This window comes from Bufo gargarizans, chromosome 10, assembly GCF_014858855.1.
Source record: "Bufo gargarizans isolate SCDJY-AF-19 chromosome 10, ASM1485885v1, whole genome shotgun sequence".
In the NCBI taxonomy this organism is placed as follows: Eukaryota; Metazoa; Chordata; class Amphibia; order Anura; family Bufonidae; genus Bufo; species Bufo gargarizans.
The window spans coordinates 29,550,235-29,573,480 of NC_058089.1; the positions used below are offsets into that span (position 1 = coordinate 29,550,235).

Below are 23,246 nucleotides of genomic sequence, written 5' to 3' on the forward strand. Positions count from 1 at the left end.
CACAGTTAAATTTTAAATATAATTTTTTTTTCTGCATGGTATTTGACTGAATGACACCCTGTAACGGTATGAGTGCAGGCCTAGCCAGCCACTAGCCAGTGGCCACAATACAGTATGTGTGGGCGCCTGACACACACGGACTTGCAGAAAAATATTAAAATATTAAATAGAATTTTTTTTTATCTGCAAGGTATTTTCTGTCACACCCTGTATGAATGGTGTGCACTGTGCACACAGTGCTGTCTATGACTGAGCCTGCAGCCTCTCACACATGGGCAGCCAGGCAACTGCAATATATACACTCACCTAAAGAATTATTAGGAACACCTGTTCAATTTCTCATTAATGCGATTATCTAGTCAACCAATCACATGGCAGTTGCTTCAATGCATGTAGGGTTGTGGTCCTGGTCAAGACAATCTCCTGAACTCCAAGCTGAATGTCAGAATGGGAAAGAAAGGTGATTTAAGCAATTTTGAGAGTGGCATGGTTGTTGGTGCCAGACGGGCTGGTCTGAGTATTTCACAATCTGCTCAGTTACTGGGATTTTCACGCACAACCATTTCTAGGGTTTACAAAGAATGGTGTGAAAAGGGAAAAACATCCAGTATGCAGCAGTCCTGTGGGCGAAAATGCCTTGTTGATGCTAGAGGTCAGAGGAGAATGGGCCGACTGATTCAAGCTGATAGAAGAGCAACGTTGACTGAAATAACCACTCGTTACAACCGAGGTATGCACCAAAGCATTTGTGAAGCCACAACACGCACAACCTTGAGGCGGATGGGCTACAACAGCAGAAGACCCCACCTGGTACTACTCATCTCCACTACAAATAGGAAAAAGAGGCTACAATTTGCACGAGCTCACCAAAATTGGACTGTTGAAGACTAGAAAAATGTTGCCTGGTCTGATGAGTCTCGATTGCGGTTGAGACATTCAAATGGTAGAGTCCGAATTTGGCGTAAACAGAATGAGAACATGTATCCATCATGCCTTCTTACCACTGTGCAGGCTGGTGGTGGTGGTGTAATGGCGTGGGGGATGTTTTCTGGGCACACTTTAGGCCCCTTTGTGCCAATTGGCCATCTTTTAAATGTCACAGGCTACCTGAGCATTGTTTCTGACCATGTCCATCCCTTCATGACCACCATGTACCCATCCTCTGATGGCTACTTCCAGCAGGATAATGCACCAAAGCTCGAATCATTCCAAATTGGTTTCTTGAACATGACAATGAATTCACTGTACTAAATTGGCCCCCACAGTCACCAGATCTCAACACAATAGAGCATCTTTGGGATGTGGTGGAACGGGAGCTTCATGCCCTGGATATGCATCCCTCAAATATCCATCAACTGCAAGATGCTATCCTATCAATTTGGGCCAACATTTCTAAAGAATGCTATCAGCACCTTGTTGAATCAATGCCACGTAGAATTAAGGCAGTTCTGAAGGCAAAAGGGGGTCCAACACCGTATTAGTATGGTGTTCCTAATAATTCTTTAGGTGAGTGTATATATGAAAAAAAAAAAAGCAGACTGATGTACCAGCCCTGAAATGGGCTTTTTGGGGTGCTGTCTGGATGCTGTCCTTACAGCAGATGAGTCTGTGGACACAGAACAATGCCCTAGCTAACGCTTTCCCTATTGAATCAGCAGCAGCTACACTCTCCCTCCTCTATCTGTGAAAGCAGATTCCGAATGAATCTAAAATGGATGCTGTCCTAGAGGTGGGAGGGTCTGGGAGGGAGGGTCTGCTGCTGATTGGCTGGAATGTGTCTGCTGACTGTGAGGTAGAGGGTCAAAGTTTACTCAATGATGATGTATAGGGAGCGGACCGAACATCGCATATGTTCGGCCGCAGCGGCGAACGCAAACAAGCTATGTTCGCCAGGAACTATTCGCCGGCGAATAGTTCGGGACATCACTAGTTACATTGTGCCACAGCCGTTTACAGGATGTATTAATAGGAAATATACACACGTCTTATTAGCCATTATCCGGTGAATTTCGATTGTTATATTATTTTTTTTAATTTTTTTGGGGGGTTATTAATAGGAAAAAATATATGTCTTAATTGCTGTTCTGCAGTTACATTGTACTACAGCCATTTACCGGGTGTGTTAAAAGGAAATATACGTACGTCCTATTACCCTTTCTGCAGTGAATTGTGATTGTTATATTTTTTTTTTTTTGGGTGTATTAATAGGAAAAAGAATACGTCTTAATTGCAGTTCTGCAGTGAAGTGACATTGTACTACAGCCTTTTTTGGGGTGTATTATTTTAATGTTAATTTAATTATTTTATTATACAGTATGTCAGACAGACAGATGGCAGGCCCTTCAAAGGTAATAAGCAGTGGCCAAAATGTTTCTGTCGCAGGCAGAAGTAGCAGCAGAAGAAGAGGGGGTGGCAGCAGGAGTCGCAGAGGGGGGCCTGAGCTCCCGTTGTAATCTAGCGGTCGTGTCTTGACCAGCAACCCAGCGGTGCTTGAATGGTTGACTCGGTCTTCGACTTCGTTGCAAGTGACATCAAACACCCCCAGCCAAGAGTCGTGGGTTCCTCTGACATGACGCTTAGTTGACATGGCCGGGAGCAGACCCTGTGCCCCCAACTGTCCTCAACCTGCCTCTGTCATTTTCTGTTCCCTCATCGCAAGAAGTATTATATGCCATAGGTTCGTCTCCACTTTTCAGGACAATCAGCAGCTACTGCCCAGCCAAGTTCTTTGGAGATATCTGCCTCTTCCTCTGGTAGGCAGGCAAGTAGTGATGATGAGATTTGCGTGGGATCAGGTGAGCGGTCAGGCTCCTGGCCTGAGACAGTTGAGGGGGACATCAGTGATGCGCAGACAGTAGCGGATGATGATGATGATGTAGCCAATTGCACTTGGGTGGGAACCAGGTAAAAAAGGGCCTTCATCAAGGTGGTAGCGTGGAAGTAAGTCAGCAGAGTGGCAGCAGTGGGAGGTCGGGAGCCAAACATGCACTGGGTAGACCACCCACTTGACAGGAGCCTACCTGCCTGGAAAATAGCAATGCAGAGGTTCACTGAAGTAGAGGTAGCAGGCAGTCAGCAAGGAGTGTTGGGGGGAAAATGCCATACTCGGCGTTGTGGCAATTTTTTGGTTGGGCCGCCGGAGGTGAGATGGCCATTTGCAGAATTTGTGGGCAGAAGGTGAAGCGTGGCCAGGGTGCCAATGTTGGCACCATAGCCCTGCGTCAACACATGCAGCATCACCATAAAGTGGCCTGGGAGAACCATGGCTCTGATGTGGTGGTCCGGCCTGCCGCAGCACCCAGTGGCATGCACCCAATTTCATGCAGTCAAGGCTCCACACCTCAGCTGAAGAGAGCTGTCTGTCCTTCCCATCATCTGCTGGTCCTGATGCTCCTGCTCCTCCTACTCCTCATCAGTCATTTTGTCAGCAATCAATCACCGAAGCAATTGCCAAGAGACAACAGTATGTGTGCACTCATCCAACGGCGCAGAAGCTGAATGTGCTCCTGGCCAAGTTGCTGGTGCTGCAGTCCTTACCTTTTCAAGTGGTGGACTACCAAGTGGCTACCGGTCCAAATTGGAGGCCTTTTTTACACCCGCTGAGAGGGAGGACAAACTGAACTACTATCAAGACATACTATGTAGTCAGTTAAGCCACTGCCTACAGTATGTGCGCAATTTCCCATCTTCATGCAGGTCTGACTGGGGGGCTCTCACGTTCCACTGCCATGGCTGCTGGGGGAGGGGGGGGCAGGATCAGCACCAGCTCCATCAACAGCAACTTAATTCTAGAGTCGCTGATGAGCAGTTTTCTTCATGCGCCTAGTGAAGAAACTACTCACCAGCAGCAGTAGCTAGACATAGAGCAGAACCTGAACCAGCAGGTTGTGGCATACTTGGAGTGCACCCTGCCACCTCACATCAAAGATCCCCTGGACTACTTGGCAACCAAACGAGATTTGTGGCCGCAAATACCCGAGCTTGCCCTGGACAAGCTTTCCTGCCAGGCCAGCAGTGTGGTCTCAAAGCAGGTGTTTAGTGCGGCGGGGGCCATAGTTACCCCAAGGAGAACTCACCTATCCATCCAAAATGTGGAGAAACTGACCTTTGTGAAGATGAATCAGGTGTGGATCAGCCAGGATTTCCACACACCAGTGCCTAATGCATCAGACTAGATCGTCCATGGTGCCACACCTAAACTTTATCAAAAGAGACCTGTTTCTTCTGGCTACCTGCTTCAGCTATTATTCTGATGCTGCCACCCGCCTGATGCCATACACCTGCTGCCAGGTGCTCCTACTGTCATCAACCATCTTCAGCTTGTACTGGTATTGCCCCCCACCTCACCCCTATGTCACTGGGCCCCTCTGGGGTCTCCTCATGCTTCTGCCACCTCCCCACTCTGTCACTGGGCCACTCTGTGATCTCCTCATGCTGCTGCCAGCTCACCACCGTATCAATTTGTCACTCTGTGGTCCATTCATGCTGCTGCCAACTCATCATTCTGTCATTGGGCCACTCTGTGGTCTCCTCATGCTGCTGATACCTCACCACTCTGTCACTGGCCCACTCTGTGGACTTCTCATGCTGTTCCCACCATCCCCACTCCATGACGGGGAAACTAAATTGCCTTTTTGGCCTGGTTGAAATCATAATTTATTTGACCCTTCTGATCTGTCTGAAGGAAGGAAAAATGAGACGCACAACGGATCCTGTCCCTGTAGCAGCTATAACGCCTGTATGACATGGTCCCTATTTTGCAGCATGATTTGCTTATGACTTGTAAGCCAAAAGCAGGAGTGGGTATAAAACACAGAAGACATGCAAATATTCCATCCACGTGTTATCTCTGTTTTGGATTCACTCCTGTTCCTTTTTTTTTTTGGGCTTTAACAATACTGATGGATTACTGACCAAATGCTAATCGAGTAAAGGCTGATGCTCAACAGAAAGGATCCGTTTTTTGGGGGTTATTGTTCTGACGGATCAAAGGAAGGGCAAAATAATCAGTGATGTCAACACAAACTTACTGCTGACACCCTCTCCATTCTGTCAGGGGGCTCTACTTTTATAAGCGTTTAACAGAACATGTTCTGTATAAATCTATGTGGAATCAGCTGACGATGGTGTAAAAGGAGTGCACTTCTTCACGCTATAGCAGGATCTTGGGCCTCTGGACAGTTCTTTATAACTCGCGCTAGCATAGACCTTCACACTTGAGTTATTTGTTCAGTTATGGCCCCATAACTGCCCAAATAAAAGAAGTGTGCCATGATTCTAGGAGCAATGCCTGTCATCTGCATGTCATACTGACTCACAGTATTGTTTCACTACCACAGCAGACTCCCTATGCATGTTTCTGCAAGGCAAAGTGTTCTACACCACTATTCAGGCTCTCTGCAGCCAGGAAACAGCTGTTTTTTAACATGATTAGAATAAATTCGGATAGAATCAAATATTTTTTGAAAATTTGTCGTACCTACCAAATCGATTTTTTGAGAAATTCGCTCATCTCTACTTCCTACCCCATAATTCTTCTTCCGCCCCAAGATTTACAACTCTTGAAAAAAAAAACTAGGATGATCCTACATCTCGGGCATTGACTCCACAACATCTAATCTGTCGGTTTATGCAAACATATTTCCTCAAAATACTGAAATCAAACATTCTTTGCAAGAAAAAATGAATATAGAGTCTAATAATTCAAAATCAATATGTATACATATAAATACCAAAAAAAATGGAAACCTTGCTATTATAAAGAACTAAAAAGAAGAACACATACCTGTTGATACTGTTGTTGAAATGCTGAAAGTAAGGGCAGATGTTGATCTTGGGGAAGTTGATGTAGTTGTTATGATTTCTCCACAACAGAATTTTGCTTCATAATTCAAGCACATATTAAGTGGACCAGGATTATCTTGGTTTCTGCACAGCAGACCCGTTTCAATATTGCAGGTGACTTTTTGAGGAAGGTTTTCGATGGAAATGTCAGGATATGAGCTAGCCCTACATTTAATGTCTTTGATAAAGGTTTTATTACTGCAAACATAAAATCCTCTATTTTTTGCAATTTCATAGTTCTCTTCATCTCCACCATCATTATCAGATGTTGGATGGTTCATATCAAACCAGTCTGTCCAGTGGCATTGAACAGTAGGGCTAGTAGATAGTGTTTTTGGTGAAGTATAAGACATTTCAGGTTTGGTAAAAATAGTAAAATGTGTAGATGGACCTGTAGTATGTTCTAAGACAGTTGTGGTACTTAGTGTTATTAATTCTGTTGTTGAAGGCATGGGAGAATGACTAGCTGATTTTTTAGATGTTGGAGTAGATAACAGTGTAGATTTAGTAGAAGTAGTTGTGGGATGTGTAGATGGGCCTGATGTAGTTTGCAAGACTGTTGTTGTTCTTGGGGTTATTGACTCTTTTGTTGAAGGGCTGGGAGAATGACTAGTTGATGTTTTTGGTGTTGATGGAGTATGTGTAGATTTAGTAGACACAGTTGTGGAATGTGTAGATGGGCCTGATGTAGTTTTCAAGACTGTTGTTGTTCTTGGGGTTATTGACTCTGTTGTTGAAGGGCTGGGAGAATGACTAGTTGATTTTTTAGGTGTTGATGGAGTATGTGAAGATTTAGTAGATGTAGTTGTGGAATGTGTAGATGGGCCTGTTGTAGTTTTCAAGACTGTTGTTGTTCTTGGGGTTATTGACTCTGTTGTTGAAGGGCTGGAAGAATGACTAGTTGATTTTTTAGGTGTTGATGGAGTATATGTAGATTTAGTAGATGTAGTTGTGGAATGTGTAGATGGGCCTGTTGTAGTTTTCAAGACTGTTGTTGTTCTTGGGGTTATTGACTCTGTTGTTGAAGGGCTGGGAGAATAACTAGTTGATTTTTTAGGTGTTGATGGAGTATGTGTAGATTTAGTAGACTTAGTTGTGGAATATGTAGATGGGCCTGATGTAGTTTTCAAGACTGTTGTTGTTCTTGGGGTTATTGACTTTGTTGTTGAAGGGCTGGGAGAATGACTAGTTGATGTTTTAGGTGTTGATGGAGTATGTGTAGATTTAGTAGATGTAGTTGTGGAATGTGTAGATGGGCCTGTTGTAGTTTTCAAGACTGTTGTTGTTCTTGGGGTTATTGACTCTGTTGTTGAAGGGCTGGGAGAATGACTAGTTGATTCTTTAGTTGTTGGAGTATAAAACAGTATAGATTTAGTAGAAGCAGTTATGGGCTTTGGAGATTGGCCTGGTGTTGTTTTCCAGACTTTTGTTGTACTTAGCAATATTGACTCTGTTGTTGAAGGGCTGGGAGAATGACTAGTTGATTTTTTAGGTGTTGATGGAGTATGTGTAGATTTGGTAGATGTAGTTGTGGAATGTGTAGATGGGCCTGTTGTAGTTTTCAAGACTGTTGTTGTTCTTGGGGTTATTGACTCTGTTGTTGAAGGGCTGGGAGAATGACTAGTTGATTTTTTAGGTGTTGATGGAGTATGTGTAGATTTAGTAGACGTAGTTGTGGAATGTGTAGATGGGCCTGATGTAGTTTTCAAGACTGTTGTACTTGAGGTTATTGACTCTGTTGTCGAAGGGCTGGGAGAATGACTAGTTGATTTTTTAGTTGTTGGAGTATACAACAGTGTAGATTTAGTAGAAGTAGTTGTGGGATGTGTAGATGGGCTTGGTTTAGTTTTCAAGATTGTTGTTGTTCTTGGGGTTATTGACTCTGTTGTTGAAGGGCTGGGAGAACGACTAGTTGATTTTTTCGGTGTTGATGGAGTATGTGTAGATTTAGTAGATGTAGTTGTAGAATGTGTAGATGGGCCTGATGTAGTTTTCAAGACTGTTGTTGTTCTTGGGGTTATTGACTCTGTTGTTGAAGGGCTGGGAGAATGACTAGTTGATTTTTTAGGTGTTGATGGAGTATGTGTAGATTTAGTAGACGTAGTTGTGGAATGTGTAGATGGGCCTGATGTAGTTTTCAAGACTGTTGTACTTGAGGTTATTGACTCTGTTGTCGAAGGGCTGGGAGAATGACTAGTTGATTTTTTAGTTGTTGGAGTATACAACAGTGTAGATTTAGTAGAAGTAGTTGTGGGATGTGTAGATGGGCTTGGTTTAGTTTTCAAGACTGTTGTTGCTCTTGGGGTTATTGACTCTGTTGTTGAAGGGCTGGGAGAATGACTAGTTGATTTTTTAGGTGTTGATGGAGTATGTGTAGATTTAGTAGATGTAGTTGTGGAATGTGTAGATGGGCCTGATGTAGTTTTCAAGACTGTTGTACTTGAGGTTATTGACTCTATTGTCGAAGGGCTGGGAGAATGACTAGTTGATTTTTTAGGTGTTGATGGAGTATGTATAGATTTAGTAGACGTAGTTGTCGAATGTGTAGATGGGCCTGATGTAGTTTTCAAGACTGTTGTACTTGAGGTTATTGACTCTGTTGTCGAAGGGCTGGGAGAATGACTAGTTGATTTTTTAGTTGTTGGAGTATACAACAGTGTAGATTTAGTAGAAGTAGTTGTGGGATGTGTAGATGGGCTTGGTTTAGTTGTCAACACTGTTGTTGTTCTTGGGATTATTGACTCTGTTGTTGAAGGGCTGGGAGAATGACTAGTTGATTTTTTAGGTGTTGATGGAGTATGTGTATATTTAGTAGACGTAGTTGTGGAATGTGTAGATGGACCTGATGTAGTTTTCAAGACTGTTGTACTTGAGATTATTGACTCTGTTGTCGAAGGGTTGGGAGAATGACTAGTTGATTTTTTAGTTGTTGGAGTATACAACAGTGTAGATTTAGTAGAAGTAGTTGTGGGATGTGTAGATGGGCTTGGTTTAGTTGTCAAGACTATTGTTGTTCTTGGGGTTATTGACTCTGTTGTTGTAGGGCTGGGAGAATGACTAGTTGATTTTTTAGGTGTTGATGGAGTATGTGTAGATTTAGTAGATGTAGTTGTGGAATGTGTAGATGGGCCTGATGTAGTTTTCAAGACTGTTGTTGTTCTTGGGGTTATTGACTCTGTTGTTGAAGGGCTAGGAGAATGACTAGTTGATTTTTTAGGTGTTGATGGAGTATTTGTAGATTTAGTAGATGTAGTTGTGGAATGTGTAGATGGGCCTGATGTAGTTTTCAAGACTGTTGTACTTGAGGTTATTGACTCTGTTGTCGAAGGGCTGGGAGAATGACTAGTTGATTTTTTAGTTGTTGGAGTATACAACAGTGTAGATTTAGTAGAAGTAGTTGTGGGATGTGTAGATGGGCTTGGTTTAGTTGTCAAGACTGTTGTTGTTCTTGGGGTTATTGACTCTGTTGTTGAAGGGCTGGGAGAATGACTAGTTGATTTTTTAGGTGTTGATGGAGTATGTGTATATTTAGTAGACGTAGTTGTGGAATGTGTAGATGGGCCTGATGTAGTTTTCAAGACTGTTGTACTTGAGATTATTGACTCTGTTGTCGAAGGGTTGGGAGAATGACTAGTTGATTTTTTAGTTGTTGGAGTATACAACAGTGTAGATTTAGTAGAAGTAGTTGTGGGATGTGTAGATGGGCTTGGTTTAGTTGTCAAGACTATTGTTGTTCTTGGGGTTATTGACTCTGTTGTTGAAGGGCTGGGAGAATGACTAGTTGATTTTTTAGGTGTTGATGGAGTATGTGTAGATTTAGTAGATGTAGTTGTGGAATGTGTAGATGGGCCTGATGTAGTTTTCAAGACTGTTGTACTTGAGGTTATTGACTCTGTTGTCGAAGGGCTGGGAGAATGACTAGTTGATTTTTTAGTTGTTGGAGTATACAACAGTGTAGATTTAGTAGAAGTAGTTGTGGGATGTGTAGACGGGCTTGGTTTAGTTGTCAAGACTGTTGTTGTTCTTGGGGTTATTGACTCTGTTGTTGAAGGGCTGGGAGAATGACTAGTTGATTTTTTAGGTGTTGATGGAGTATGTGTATATTTAGTAGACGTAGTTGTTGAATGTGTAGATGGGCCTGATGTAGTTTTCAAGACTGTTGTACTTGAGATTATTGACTCTGTTGTCGAAGGGTTGGGAGAATGACTAGTTGATTTTTTAGTTGTTGGAGTATACAACAGTGTAGATTTAGTAGAAGTAGTTGTGGGATGTGTAGATGGGCTTGGTTTAGTTGTCAAGACTATTGTTGTTCTTGGGATTATTGACTCTGCTGTTGAAGGGCTGGGAGAATGACTAGTTGATTTTTTAGGTGTTGATGGAGTATTTGTAGATTTAGTAGATGTAGTTGTGGAATGTGTAGATGGGCCTGATGTAGTTTTCAAGACTGTTGTACTTGAGGTTATTGACTCTGTTGTCGAAGGGCTGGGAGAATGACTAGTTAATTTTTTAGTTGTTGGAGTATACAACAGTGTAGATTTAGTAGAAGTAGTTGTGGGATGTGTAGATGGGCTTGGTTTAGTTTTCAAGACTGTTGTTGTTCTTGGGGTTATTGACTCTGTTGTTGAAGGGCTGGGAGAATGACTAGTTGATTTTTTAGGTGTTGATGGTGTAGATTTAGTAGACGTAGTTGTCGAATGTGTAGATGGGCCTGATGTAGTTTTCAAGACTGTTGTACTTGAGGTTATTGACTTTGTTGTCGAAGGACTGGGAGAATGACTAGTTGATTTTTTAGTTGTTGGAGTATACAACAGTGTAGATTTAGTAGAAGTAGTTGTGGGATGTGTAGATGGGCTTGGTTTAGTTTTCAAGACTGTTGTTGCTCTTGGGGTTATTGACTCTGTTGTTGAAGGGCTGGGAGAATGACTAGTTGATTTTTTAGGTGTTGATGGAGTATGTGTAGATTTAGTAGACGTAGTTGTGGAATGTGTAGATGGGCCTGATGTAGTTTTCAAGACTGTTGTTGTTCTTGGGGTTATTGACTCTGTTGTTGAAGGGCTGGGAGATTGACTAGTTGATTTTTTAGGTGTTGATGGAGTATGTGTAGATTTAGTAGATGTAGTTGTGGAATGTGTAGATAGGCCTGATGTAGTTTTCAAAACTGTTGTACTTGAGGTTATTGACTCTGTTGTCGAAGGGCTGGGAGAATGACTAGTTGATTTTTTAGTTGTTGGAGTATACAACAGTGTAGATTTAGTAGAAGTAGTTGTGGGATGTGTAGATGGGCTTGGTTTAGTTTTCAGGACTGTTGTTGTACTTGATATTATTGACTCTTTTGTCGAAGGGCTGGGAGAATGACTAGTTGATTTTTTAGGTGTTGATGGAGTATACAACACTGTAAATTTAGTAGAAGTAGTTGTGGAATGTGTAGATGGGCCTGATGTAGTTTTTAAGACCGTTGTTGTACTTGTTGTTATTGACTCTGTTTTCGAAGGGCTGGAAGAATAACCAGTTGATTTAATAGGTGTTGTTGATGGAGTATGCAACAGTGTAGATTTAGTAGAAGTAGTTGTGGAATGTGTAGATGCTGAAGTATTATAATATTTCCTTGAAGTGAATTGTTCTGTAGACATTCTTCCAGTTGTATGTTTTATTGTAGTCATTGTGGTTGTCAGGTTGTATTCTTGTGGGAGTACCGGGACCGGTGATGGTTCTGCTGTGCAGTTATTGAAAGCTATTGTAACAATTTTTCCATCTTCACCACATTTCCTTTGGCTGCATTTACCATCTTCTGCATTAGAGTAAGGAATTGCATCCTCATAGTAATATGTATTGTTTTCATAAATGCACTGACAGGCTTTAAAGATAAAAACATCAGTTAGTTTTTACTTTCTGTAGAAAACTTCTCATTATATGTGTCTAATGTTTACGTTTAACTGTAATCTTTTCACAATTAGGAACTTGTAAACTTTTCACAATTAGGAACTAATAAACTATTTACAATGCTTCCCGTACTTCATTCTGCTCTACCTCAACCCAATACACACTTAATTGCACAGCTACATACATTGTTCTGTGCTGCTCCTATTATATATTCAGTTTTATTTTAATTTTTTCTGCTTTCAGGAAATGTTGATAATGCTTAACTTTTTTCAGGTTCAGTATTTTGATCACTTATCCTCAGGATAAGCCAGAATTATGAGACTCGTGAAATCTGACCCTTGATACCCTCTGTGATCAGTTGCTCAAAGGGTAGTTTTTGTGTACTGTAGGGTTGTTGCGGGTATCGAAATTTCGATACCCAATCGATACTTTTGTCCCGGTATCGATACGATACCGGGATTTCCGTTTTTTCGATACTGGGCTGCGCTTCTGCGCAGTCTAGTATCTCTGAACATGAGCGCGCTGCTATCGGCGCGCTCATGTTCTCTCTCAGCAGCACGGGGAGAAGGAAGCTGTCCTCCCTCCCCCTGTGCTGCTGCTGCCGCTGCCACCAATGAGAAGCGAGGGGCGGAGGAGGGGCGGCAATGAGAAGCGAGGGGCGGAGGAGGGGCAGCGCCGGCAATGAGAAGCGAGGGGCGGAGGAGGGGCAGCGCCGGCAATGAGAAGCGAGGGGCGGAGGAGGGGCGGCGCCGGCAATGAGAAGAGAGGGGCGGAGGAGGGGCAGCGCCGGCAATGAGAAGCGAGGGGCGGAGGAGGGGCAGCGCCGGCAATGAGAAGCGAGGGGCGGAGGAGGGGCAGCGCCGGCAATGAGAAGCGAGGGGCGGAGGAGGGGCAGCGCCGGCAATGAGAAGCGAGGGGCGGAGGAGGGGCAGCGCCGGCAATGAGAAGAGAGGGGCGGAGGAGGGGCGGGCGCACTGCGCCACCAATGATAGGATTATTTCAACACAGAGCTGCGCCCAGCGATGCCCCAGCACTCACCATTAGTCCTGGGCGCCGCTCCGTTCGCCTGCAGTGCCCCATTACTGTCTCCTCTCCTGCTCCACATGCTGCTGATTACTATCGGAGCGATGGGAGGAGACATCAGCTTCACTAGTAGGCGTTCCTTCTCCCTGCGCTGCGATTGGACAGCGCTACAGCCAGGGAGAAGGAACGCCCACTAGTGAATCTGATGTCTCCTCCCATCGCTCCGATAGTAATCAGCAGCATGTGGAGCAGGACAGGAGACAGTAATGGAGCACTGCAGGCGAACGGAGCGGCGCCCAGGACTAATGGTGAGTGCTGGGACATTGCTGGGCGCCGCTCTGTGTGGCCTGATAGTGAAAGTCTGGACTCATATACAGTAGTCAGTCTTTAAAGGGAGTCTGTCACCACTTTTTTGCATGTTAGACCATTAAAATAGGGTTATTTGATCCAGCCAGAACATAAAAACGGTACCTTTGTGGTAGAAAACGGACTTTTCAATTTGCAGAAAACGAACTTATAAGATTATTTTCGGAGCCCTCTCAAGTGCCCAGGGCGGTCTCTCAATCCTCAGAGCCCAGGCAGGCACCTCCTAAACGGCTGATAACTCCGCCCTCCGTGCGCCTCTGCCCGCCCGTTTACTCCCCTCCCCTGTCCCTTTCCACTGCGGCTGTGCGGTACAAATCGTAGCGGGCGCATGCGCAATGCGATGCCCGCTCCTGGCAGGGCATCGCAATACCTATTGCGCATGCGCCGGCTAAACGGCGATTAGCCGGCGCATGCGCAATAGGTATTGCGATGCCCTGCCAGGAGCGGGCATCGCATTGCGCATGCGCCCGCTACGATTTGTACCGCACAGCCGCAGTGGAAAGGGACAGGGGAGGGGAGTAAACGGGCGGGCAGAGGCGCACGGAGGGCGGAGTTATCAGCCGTTTAGGAGGTGCCTGCCTGGGCTCTGAGGATTGAGAGACCGCCCTGGGCACTTGAGAGGGCTCCGAAAATAATCTTATAAGTTCGTTTTCTGCAAATTGAAAAGTCCGTTTTCTACCACAAAGGTACCGTTTTTATGTTCTGGCTGGATCAAATAACCCTATTTTAATGGTCTAACATGCAAAAAAGTGGTGACAGACTCCCTTTAACACATACAGGAGGCGGGTGCCGGCAGCAGAATCGCATTGCCGGCACCCTGCCCCTGACAGGGAGCTGCGATCAGCGGCAGTTAACTGCCGCTGATCTGCCAGTACCCGCCTCCTGTATAAAGAGGTAGTTATCATTGCCCCCCCCCCCCCCCCCCTCAACCCACCCATCCCATTAAAATCATTGGTGGCACAGTGTGCCGGCCCCTCTCAACCCCCCAGTATTAAAATCATTGGTGGCAGTGGCCACAGGGACCTCTTCCCCCCCCCCCCCCCCCTCATTGGTGGTGCAGTGGCAGCTTCTGATCGGAGCCCCAGCTGTGTAAGCCTGGGGCTCCGATCGGTTACCATGGCAGCCAGGACGCTACAGAAGCCCTGGTTGCCATGGTAACATCCCTGATGCTGTGTGCACAGAGCAGCAGGGACAGTGTGGAGTCCTATTCACCCTAATAGAGATCTATCAGGCTGAATAGGAAAAGGGATGAAAGATCCCAGGTTCTAGCCCCTAAGGGGAAAATAGTCATTAAATAAAAAGTGTAAAAAAAACAAACAAAAAACACTAAAATATGAAGTATAAATCACCCCCTTTTCCCAATTTCACATATAAAATATTTAAATAATAAACATATTACATCGCCACGTCAGAAAAGTCCAAACTATTAAAATATATAAAAAAAAATCTAGGTGGTGAATGCCGGAACAGAAAAAATAAAATAAAAACTGCGCGATTCGCCATTTTTAAAAATGAGGAATGCACGTGGCTTTTTTTGTTTATTTTTTTCGCGTGGTATCGAATGGTATCGAGTATCGCAATACTTTTTCATGGTATCGAAACCGAATCAAAAAATTGGTATCGCAACAACTCTAGTGTACTGTGTCCTCTTCTTTGTTTACCTTGAGCCAGCTGCATACCTTCTGCTTAGTAGCAGCAGTGCACATTAGATTCACATCCTGTACAATACTACTAAGTAGATAACTTGCATATACTGTATTTGGACTAAGCCTAAGTGCTGCAGCTTCTTCAAACTGCTGATTTGTGGAGGTTTCAAGAGTCAGACTAAACTGATCTCAAATTGATGGCCTATCCTGAGGTTATTAGGATAGCAGAAGCAGCATACCATGAAACATGCAAGGCAGTTGGTTGGTCGATGGGTAGTAGCAGTAGTAATAGTAGTGATTGTGGTAGTGGTAGTAGGGTATGCACTGGAGACAGGCCAGAGTGTAGGTAGGCCTGAACTCGGCCATTGAGGGGTAAGCTCTTGGATTGCTGACTGGCCTCAGCCAGGAAAAAGTGCTCCATCATGTTGAGGAGACTTAACTGGCTACTGCTCCTGCTGCTTCACCTTCTGCTGCTTGCTGTGGTGGGAGGGAGGTGACACTGTGGGGGACAGATAGGTCCTTCATTTTCATACACGCTGGAGGCAGGCGTCTGCTCACCAAAAGCTGCATCAAGTTGCGTACACAGTGTTTCCTGATAATAACATAATCTGCTCTCCTTTTCTGTGGGGGGAAAGCATTTTCCCAATTTGTTTTGATAGTAAGGGTCTAAAAGCATGGCTATCTGGTAATCATCAGACTGTTTGATGTCAATGATACGCTTGTCACTTCATAAGCAAGTTAGCACACAGCTAGTTTTTTCTGGCTCCACCCCTCACCGAGATGATTGGGTGTTATGGCCGATGCCACTATCATTGTCTTCTTGCTCCTCCAACTCTGACTCCTCCTCCTCCTCTTGCAGAGGCAGCTACTCATCCACCTCCTCCAAGGCTGTGTCTCCTTGTGATTCCCAATCAGCTACAGGGCAGCCAGCAAGATGTGTTAGCTGCTCTTCTTGAACAGTCGTCAACTGCTACGTGTCAGCATCTGTTCTAAGATAAATGTGAGCGGGATGACATTGTTCATGCTGAAGTTTTCCCTGCTGACAAACTTTGTAGCCTCTTTAAAGGGCTTCAGCACCCAACAGGTGTTTCAGGTGTGCTACCATTGCCTGACCTCGAAACAACAGATGCTACCTGCTGCTCAGGTGTTCTGGTGCATGACAAAATTGTTCATGGCTTTTTGCTGCTCCTATAGACTCTTGAGCATGTGCAATGTTGAATTCCAGACCAATGGGATGTGTAGAAGCAGGCAGATCTGTAGCTGCAAGTCCAGAAGAGCATTCCTCATCACATAAAAATGGCTGAAATGCTTGCGCTGGTGGGAATTAAGTTTGCACTCCAGTAGATTGCTGGGTGTGTACTCTTGTTTCCTGGCCATGCATTCTGTTATCGATGGCAGATGATAGAAAGGAGGAGAAGGAGTCTGAGTGGAACAGGCAGAAAGGGATGATGACAATGTGAAAGACATTGTACTACCCGTGGATGTGGCCTGACTGCTGCAAGGGGGAACCGGAGAAGGAGAGAATTCCTGATTTAGTAGCTGTCTGCCACCTTGTCTTACCCATGGGATGGGGAAATGCCACTTCATGTGGTTCAGTAGAGCTGTGGTGCCTACGTTTGTGTTTGCTTGGGCGCGTTTTATTTTGTTGTTGCAGAGCTTGCACAGGGCAATGCTCATGTCTTATGGCAGCCTGGAGAAAAACAACCAGACGGGAGATACTGTCACAGAGCTAGAGACAGCCAAGCTTGGCTTAGCTCTTGCATGTTTTTGGCCTAACCCAAACACAGTGTCAGCAGCATCACCAGATCCCAAAGCAGACATAGCCCTGGCTGTTCTTTGGAAAGTATGACACCTTTGCTCTTTATTGCTGCCGCAACCACCCTCCTCCTATGATGTTGCCTCCATCTCAGCACACCGATCCGTCTCCCAGGTCCTGTACAGCACATAATAGTTATCAGAGTCTTCACCCTCCCTTCCACTTTTATCATTGTGAGATATCATGGTGAGCTCCTTGGCCCTACCTCTTCTGCTCTGCATTTGCTCCAACTGCCACTGTCGGTGCGCCCACCACCAATGCTGTTGATATGGGAACCATTACAACCACCACCAACGCAGCTATGATTGGGGTTTGCAGCCTTCTCCTTAACCTCATCCTCATGGCAGTGCAAACACTTATTGCTCTCACATAAGTCATCAACAGGGAGACTCTCTTGACTATTTGCCTTAGAGCATAGTGTTTTTTTTTGCCACTTCTTAGAAAGAAGCTGGGCACCCCACTAGGAAGGGGCAGTGAACACTGGAAGGACTCCACTTAAAGCATTATCTGGGGCGACGAGGAGGAAGAGCAGGAGGAACACTGTGACCCGTGACTCCACAGCACAAAAGTGTCACGCTCAGAAGACATCTTCACTTAATCCTACGGAAAATAAGAGGAGGATTGAACCATCCAATCCACAATCTCATCCTCTTTCTCCTCAACAATAATGTTGCATCTTTCTGAAGCCAGAGACAACTGTAGCCTACTACTACTACTTCTGGCCAGATAGCTGGTGCTGCTACTACCCACATGCTGGCTCTAGGTCTTTCATTTTGATTCCTTCTATAGCCCTGAGATTTTGGGCCTAACTAGTCCCAGAACGTACATAACGGTTTGCAAGTCTGCTTTATGGAAATTACAGACAGGGAAGCGCAATAAGGTTTCCTTCCCTTTCCACAAACACAGCACAGATGCTGCTGCAGATAATTGACTTTGGAAATAATACAGCGTTAGCTCAAAAAGATTTGTGCCCAATGTCTTTTGTTCAATAAAATATGCAAATTCAGAAAAAAAATTCTCTACTGTAAAACACGAGAAACAAGTTTTTCAGGTTATCACTCAAAATATCCATAACCCTGAGTATTGAAAGACACATATAGTATGCTGTTATCCCAAACTAACTAAATTTTTTTTAACTGTGTGGAGATGCACCAACACAGATTTCGGCCTAGTATGTCATGTTATCACTCAGAGATATTATCCTCCACTACCCTGCATATTGTAAGACATGTATATCCTGTTTTCCCAAAATTCAACCAAAAATATTACGTTTGAACTGTGTGTTGATGAACACTCAGATTTCACCCTCGTATGTCACGTTATTACTCAGATATTATCCTTCGCTATTCTGCATACATGCATTTGTCTTAACTGTGTGGAGATGCACAAACACAGATTTTGAACGTTAGTCACATTATCACTCACAGATATTATCGTCCGCTACCCTGTGTATTGTAAGATAAGTATATGCTGTTTTCCGAAACTTCAACCCCCTCTCAAAAAAATAAAAATAAAATTACATTTGAACTGTGTGGAGATGAACGAACTGGATTTTTGCCTAGTATGTCACATTATCATTTACAAATAGTATTGTACTCTACCCTACGTATTGTAAGACATGTATATGTTGTTTTCCCTAATGTCAACCCCAAATTACATTAAATGGATTTAGTATGTCACTCACAGATATTATCGTTTGCTACCTTGCGTACTGTAAGACACGTATATACTGTTTTTTAAAACTTCAACTAAAAAAATATTAAATTTTAACTGTGTTGAGATGCACCAAGACGGATTTAGTATGTCACATTATCACTCACAGATATTATCGTCCGCTACTCTGCGTATTGTAAGACACGTATATTTTTTTCCCCCAAAATTCTAAAAAAAATAAATTCAATTTGAACTGTGTGGAGAGGATCCAAAATGGATTTTAGCCTAGTATGTTATGACTCACAGAAATAAACTGTCTGCTACCATGAGTATTGGAAGACACAAATATTTTGTTTTCCCAAACTTCAACCCCCAAATTAAATTTGTCAACACAGATTTTTGCTTAGTGTGTCATTTTATCACTCATATATATTAGCATCCACTATACATTGTCTATCGGCGGTTCTTGGTAGTGCAGCTTAGTCCCATTCACTTCAATGCAACTAAGCTACCCCTAGGACATCACAAGGCCTAAGAAAAAGCTTGAGAAGGCTGTGTTGTTACTGCAAGCGCTGATGCTTTCTCAAAAAGCTGATCGGTGGGAGTCATGGGTGTCGGACTGCCACCGATCAGATACTGATGACATATCCAGAAGATAGTGTATAAGTCCTGGAAAACACCTTTAAAATGGATAAAAGCCAGCATATACAGTACTCTTGATATAAAACTAATGTCTTGTTTCATATTCATTAGAAAAATCACAACAAACAGAAACAACTAACAATATATGCAGTTTAAGAAATGGAAACAATGTCTAAGAAGATGTGCTTGCTTTCTTCTATTGTCAGTGCAATGTCATTAACTAGAGTTGCTGTTCAATGTGATTTTATTACATTTTGCTCCTAATTTTATAGTGATGTGCGGCATAGACAATATTTGCGATATTTTGAGTATTTTGGGCCGAATATTCGCCATAAATTCACATATTTAAGAATTTGTGATCTCCAGTCATTATTTACTTGATTGAGAAAATCGTCAATGTAATATATTCGCTAAAACATTCGATCAACACTAAGGGGTAGGCAACTTCCTATTGGTTGCTAGGGATGTTGCTAAGAGCCGTTATTCGGGATAAATTTGCGATAAATTAGAATTTTCACAAACAACACTATTCGCGAATATGAATATATAGCACTATATTCTAAATATCTGCAAATTCTCGAAGTGGCGATATTCGCAAATAAAATTTGTGATTCGAATATTTGCGCTCAACACTACTAATTTACAGTATTGCACTGAGAAACAACAGCATAGCAAGGGAAGACCCAAACATCTCATCACTTCAGCAACTACTGTATGCTATTTTGAAATAGTGAATCATGAAACAATGGAATATATACATACCTGTAATATTATAATCACATCTGATCCTATCCTTAGCACAAACACTGAAAAAATGAAATAAAAATTTCAGTGATACAAACATGAGCAGATAAATCTTAACTTTCAAATACAGAATACTAACTTTAAAGGGGTTGTCTGCTTTTTATATTAATGACCTATCCGCAGAATAGATCATAAATATCAGATCAGCGGGGGGCCGACTCCCAGCACCCTGACCAATCAGCTGTTTGAAGAGAGAGCAGTGTTGGCATGAATGCTTCTCTGCTCTGTTTACCTGCTCGCCGTCTCATATGCATTAGTGAGCAGGTGTAATTACTAGTGTTGAGCGAGCATACCAGTTCGCTATGCTTGGCACCTGGCGGGTCTCAGGCAAGTACCGCATGTGCTCGAGCGCAATGCTTGAGTCTCCTCTACGCATGTTTCACGGCTGCTAAGCAGTCAATAAACGTGCAGGTAAGTACTGCCTTCACTGTAATGCCAGTAGCCATGTTGGCTACTGGTATTGCAGTGATTGGCTGGCCGGATAGCGTCATCAGGTGCTATATAGCATCCGATGATGCGTGTCCGGCTCATTCTAAGTCAGAGAATGCTGAAGATAGGAAGGGACAGTGTAGGGAGTGTAATTGAATTAAAATTTTCTACAAAAACATTTCATAGACCCAAAAGTCCTTTGTAGCGCAACCTGTGCTAAATTGCTCAGTGTTAGGTAAAGCTGTGCATAGGAAGGGACAGACAGTGTAGGGAGTGTAATAGGAAGTTTTTTTTTTTTTTTTTAATATATAACTTTTCAGAGACCCAAAAGTTATTTTAAGGACTATTGTGTGTGACAGCAGCAATATATATTTTTAGTGCAACCTGCGAAAAATACAGTGTAATAGGCCGCTGCGGACAGTCAAATTATTTGCGCCACATCTCCTGTGTAAATTGTGCGCATCCCTAAAATATCAGTGACATCCAGTGCAGTTTTTATGTAGACAGTGTCCGCTGGTCAACACAATCCTCACCCTGATCAGCCTTCCTCCCACCGTTTACAGTCTGGCCAAACAAGTGATCCCACACTCGGATATTCTAAGGACCTCTTTTCATTGCGATTACTTGATTTGGCCCTCTCGCCAAGCACGCTTTAAGAGGGACATGAGATCGTGTACCTGATTCCCAAACTCTTGAGCATCCACAGTCACAAGAACATGACGTTGGGGAACAGCAATTAGTGTTTAATGAGGTGGAAGATGATGAGACACAGTTGCCAATGAGTCAACCGCAATTACTATCTCAAGAGGTTGATGAAGAGGATGAGACACAGTTGTCAATCACTGAGGTTGTGGTTAGGTCAACAAATCAGGAGGATGATTAGAGTGAGGAGGTGGAAAAGGAGGTGGTGGACGATGAGGTCACTGATCCAACCTGGGAAGGTGGGAAGCCGAGTGAGGACAGCAGTACAGAGGGGGAGGGATCCACAGCAGCGCAACAGGCTGGAAGAGGTAGTGGGGTGCCAAAAGGGAGAAGGCGGGCCACACCAAACAGGCCCACAACTGTTCCACGGAGCAACCCCTTGCGGAAATATCCCTTGCCAAGGTGTAGATGTACCGCAGTATGGCACTTTTTTTTTAGGAAAGTGCAGATGACAAAAGAATAGTAGTGTGCAACCTGTGCCATATGAAAATGAGCCAAGGTGTGAACACTAGCAACCTCTCCACCGCTAGAATGATCCACCACATGGCATTCAAGCACCGTAATAAGTGGGTCACACTACTGCCTCCTCTTCCCCTGTGTTACGTGCTGGCCAATCCTCTGTCGAAGGCGCAGGCCTGGATATATCCCGCCCTGCACCTGGACCTTCGCAAGCACCATCAGTGACCACATCCACTTCCGTGCCCCAGCACAGCGTACAAATGTCCTTACCCCAGGCATTTTAACGCAAGCGCAAATACCTAGCCACCCACCCACAGGCCATAGCACTAAATGCGCAACATTCCCAATTACTCGCCCTGAAAATGTTGCTATTTGGCTTGTGGACACTGGAGCCTTCTGCAGCCTGATTTCGGTGGCAGTCCCTTGTTACGCAGTCCTCAGTCGCCACAATTTTTCACAGTGTGCAGTGCCCGTCTTACACCAACATGTGTCTTGTAACATCACATGTGGCCTGACCAATGCAGTTACTGGAAAGGTCCACTTAACCACAGACACATGGACAAGTGCATTCAGTCAGGGACCCTACATTTTCCTGACGGCACACTGGGTGAATGTTGTGGAGGCCAGGAGCGAGTCTTACCCTGGGGTGGCACAGGTGCTAACGACAACAAGGATTGTTGGCCCTACGTCGATCAGGGTTTCCGCCAGCACCTACATTAGTGGCTCCAACCCACACTTCTCCTCCTCCTCCACTTCCACCTCCAAATTATCTGCTTGCAGCACCAGTCAGTCATCAGTCGGTAGATGGAAGCAGTGTAGCACTGCAGAGGGGAAGCGTCAACAGGCCGTGCTGAAGCTGATATGCTTAAGGGACAAACAGCGCACTGCCGCAGAGCTGTGGCAGGGGATAAGAGACAAGACTGAGCTGTGGTTCTCACCACTCAACCTATAACAAGGCATGGTTGTGTCTGATAATGGTCGTAACTTGGTGGCAGCTTTGGAGCTCTGCAAGCTTTGACACATCCCATGCGTAGCCGACGTGTTTAACTTAGTGGTTCAGTGGTTTCTCAAAACCTACCCCAATTTTCCTGAGCTAGTGGTGAAGGTGTGCCACGTGTGTGCACATTTCAGCTAGTCTGTAAATACTGCAGCAGCGCTTGAAAATGCCAGCTCACCAGCTGTTGTGTGACGTGAGCACGCGCTGGAACTCCTCGTTCCACATGTTAGCCAGGCTTTGTGAGTAGCAGAGGGCAGTAGTGTAATACCAGCTGAAACATGGTTGTCACCTTTCCAGTCAGCTTCTGCTATTCACAAGCGAGAAGTGGGCATGGATGTCTGACTTCTGTGAGGTTTTAAGAAACTTGAGGAATCAACACAGAGGGTGAGTGGCGATAACTCTATTATCAGCGTAACCACCCCACTTCTTTGTCTACTCAAATGCTCGCTGCTCACAATTAAGGACTACGCTTTGCATGTGGAAGAGGTGAAATGGGGAAAGACATTACACAGGGTTCATCTTCTCTGCGCGAATTGGATGATGAAAAGGAGGAGGAGGAGCAAGAGATGCTTGCCTCCGCTACAAAGGGTAGTACCCATGGAAGTTTAATTCCATCTGTTAAGCATGGGTGGGCAGAAGAAGAGGATAAGGAGATTGAGAGTGATCCTCCTGATGACGACATTGAAGTCTTGCCTGTTGGTACTCTGGCACACATGGCTGACTTCATGTTAGGCTGCCTTTCCGTCGACCCGTGCGTTATACGCATTTTAGACAACACAGATTACTGGTTGTTCACCCTTTTCGACCCCCGCTACATAGAGAACTTCTCATCTCTCATTCCTCTGGTGGAGAGGACGAGAAAAACGGTGCAATACCAGAAGATCCTTCTTGAAATATTGCTCCAAAAATTTCCATCTGACAACACTGGCGGCAGAGTCCGTAGTTCCTTGGACAACCGAGGAGGGGAGACAAGGGGAATACACAG

At 44.3% G+C, this 23,246-nt stretch overlaps 1 protein-coding gene across 1 annotated transcript in view; it reads right to left on the reverse strand.

The window, feature by feature from the left end:
- LOC122920027 (mucin-5AC-like) overlaps window positions 1–23,246 on the reverse strand; it is a 207,562-nt gene that overhangs the window by 54,781 nt on the left and 129,535 nt on the right. The window contains exons 29-30 of the mRNA XM_044269237.1: window positions 19,633–19,676; window positions 5,786–11,698 (exon numbers count right to left, since the gene is read on the reverse strand). Of these exons, the coding sequence (XP_044125172.1) occupies window positions 5,786–11,698; window positions 19,633–19,676 (5,957 nt within the window). The remainder of the gene's footprint in view (window positions 1–5,785; window positions 11,699–19,632; window positions 19,677–23,246) is intronic.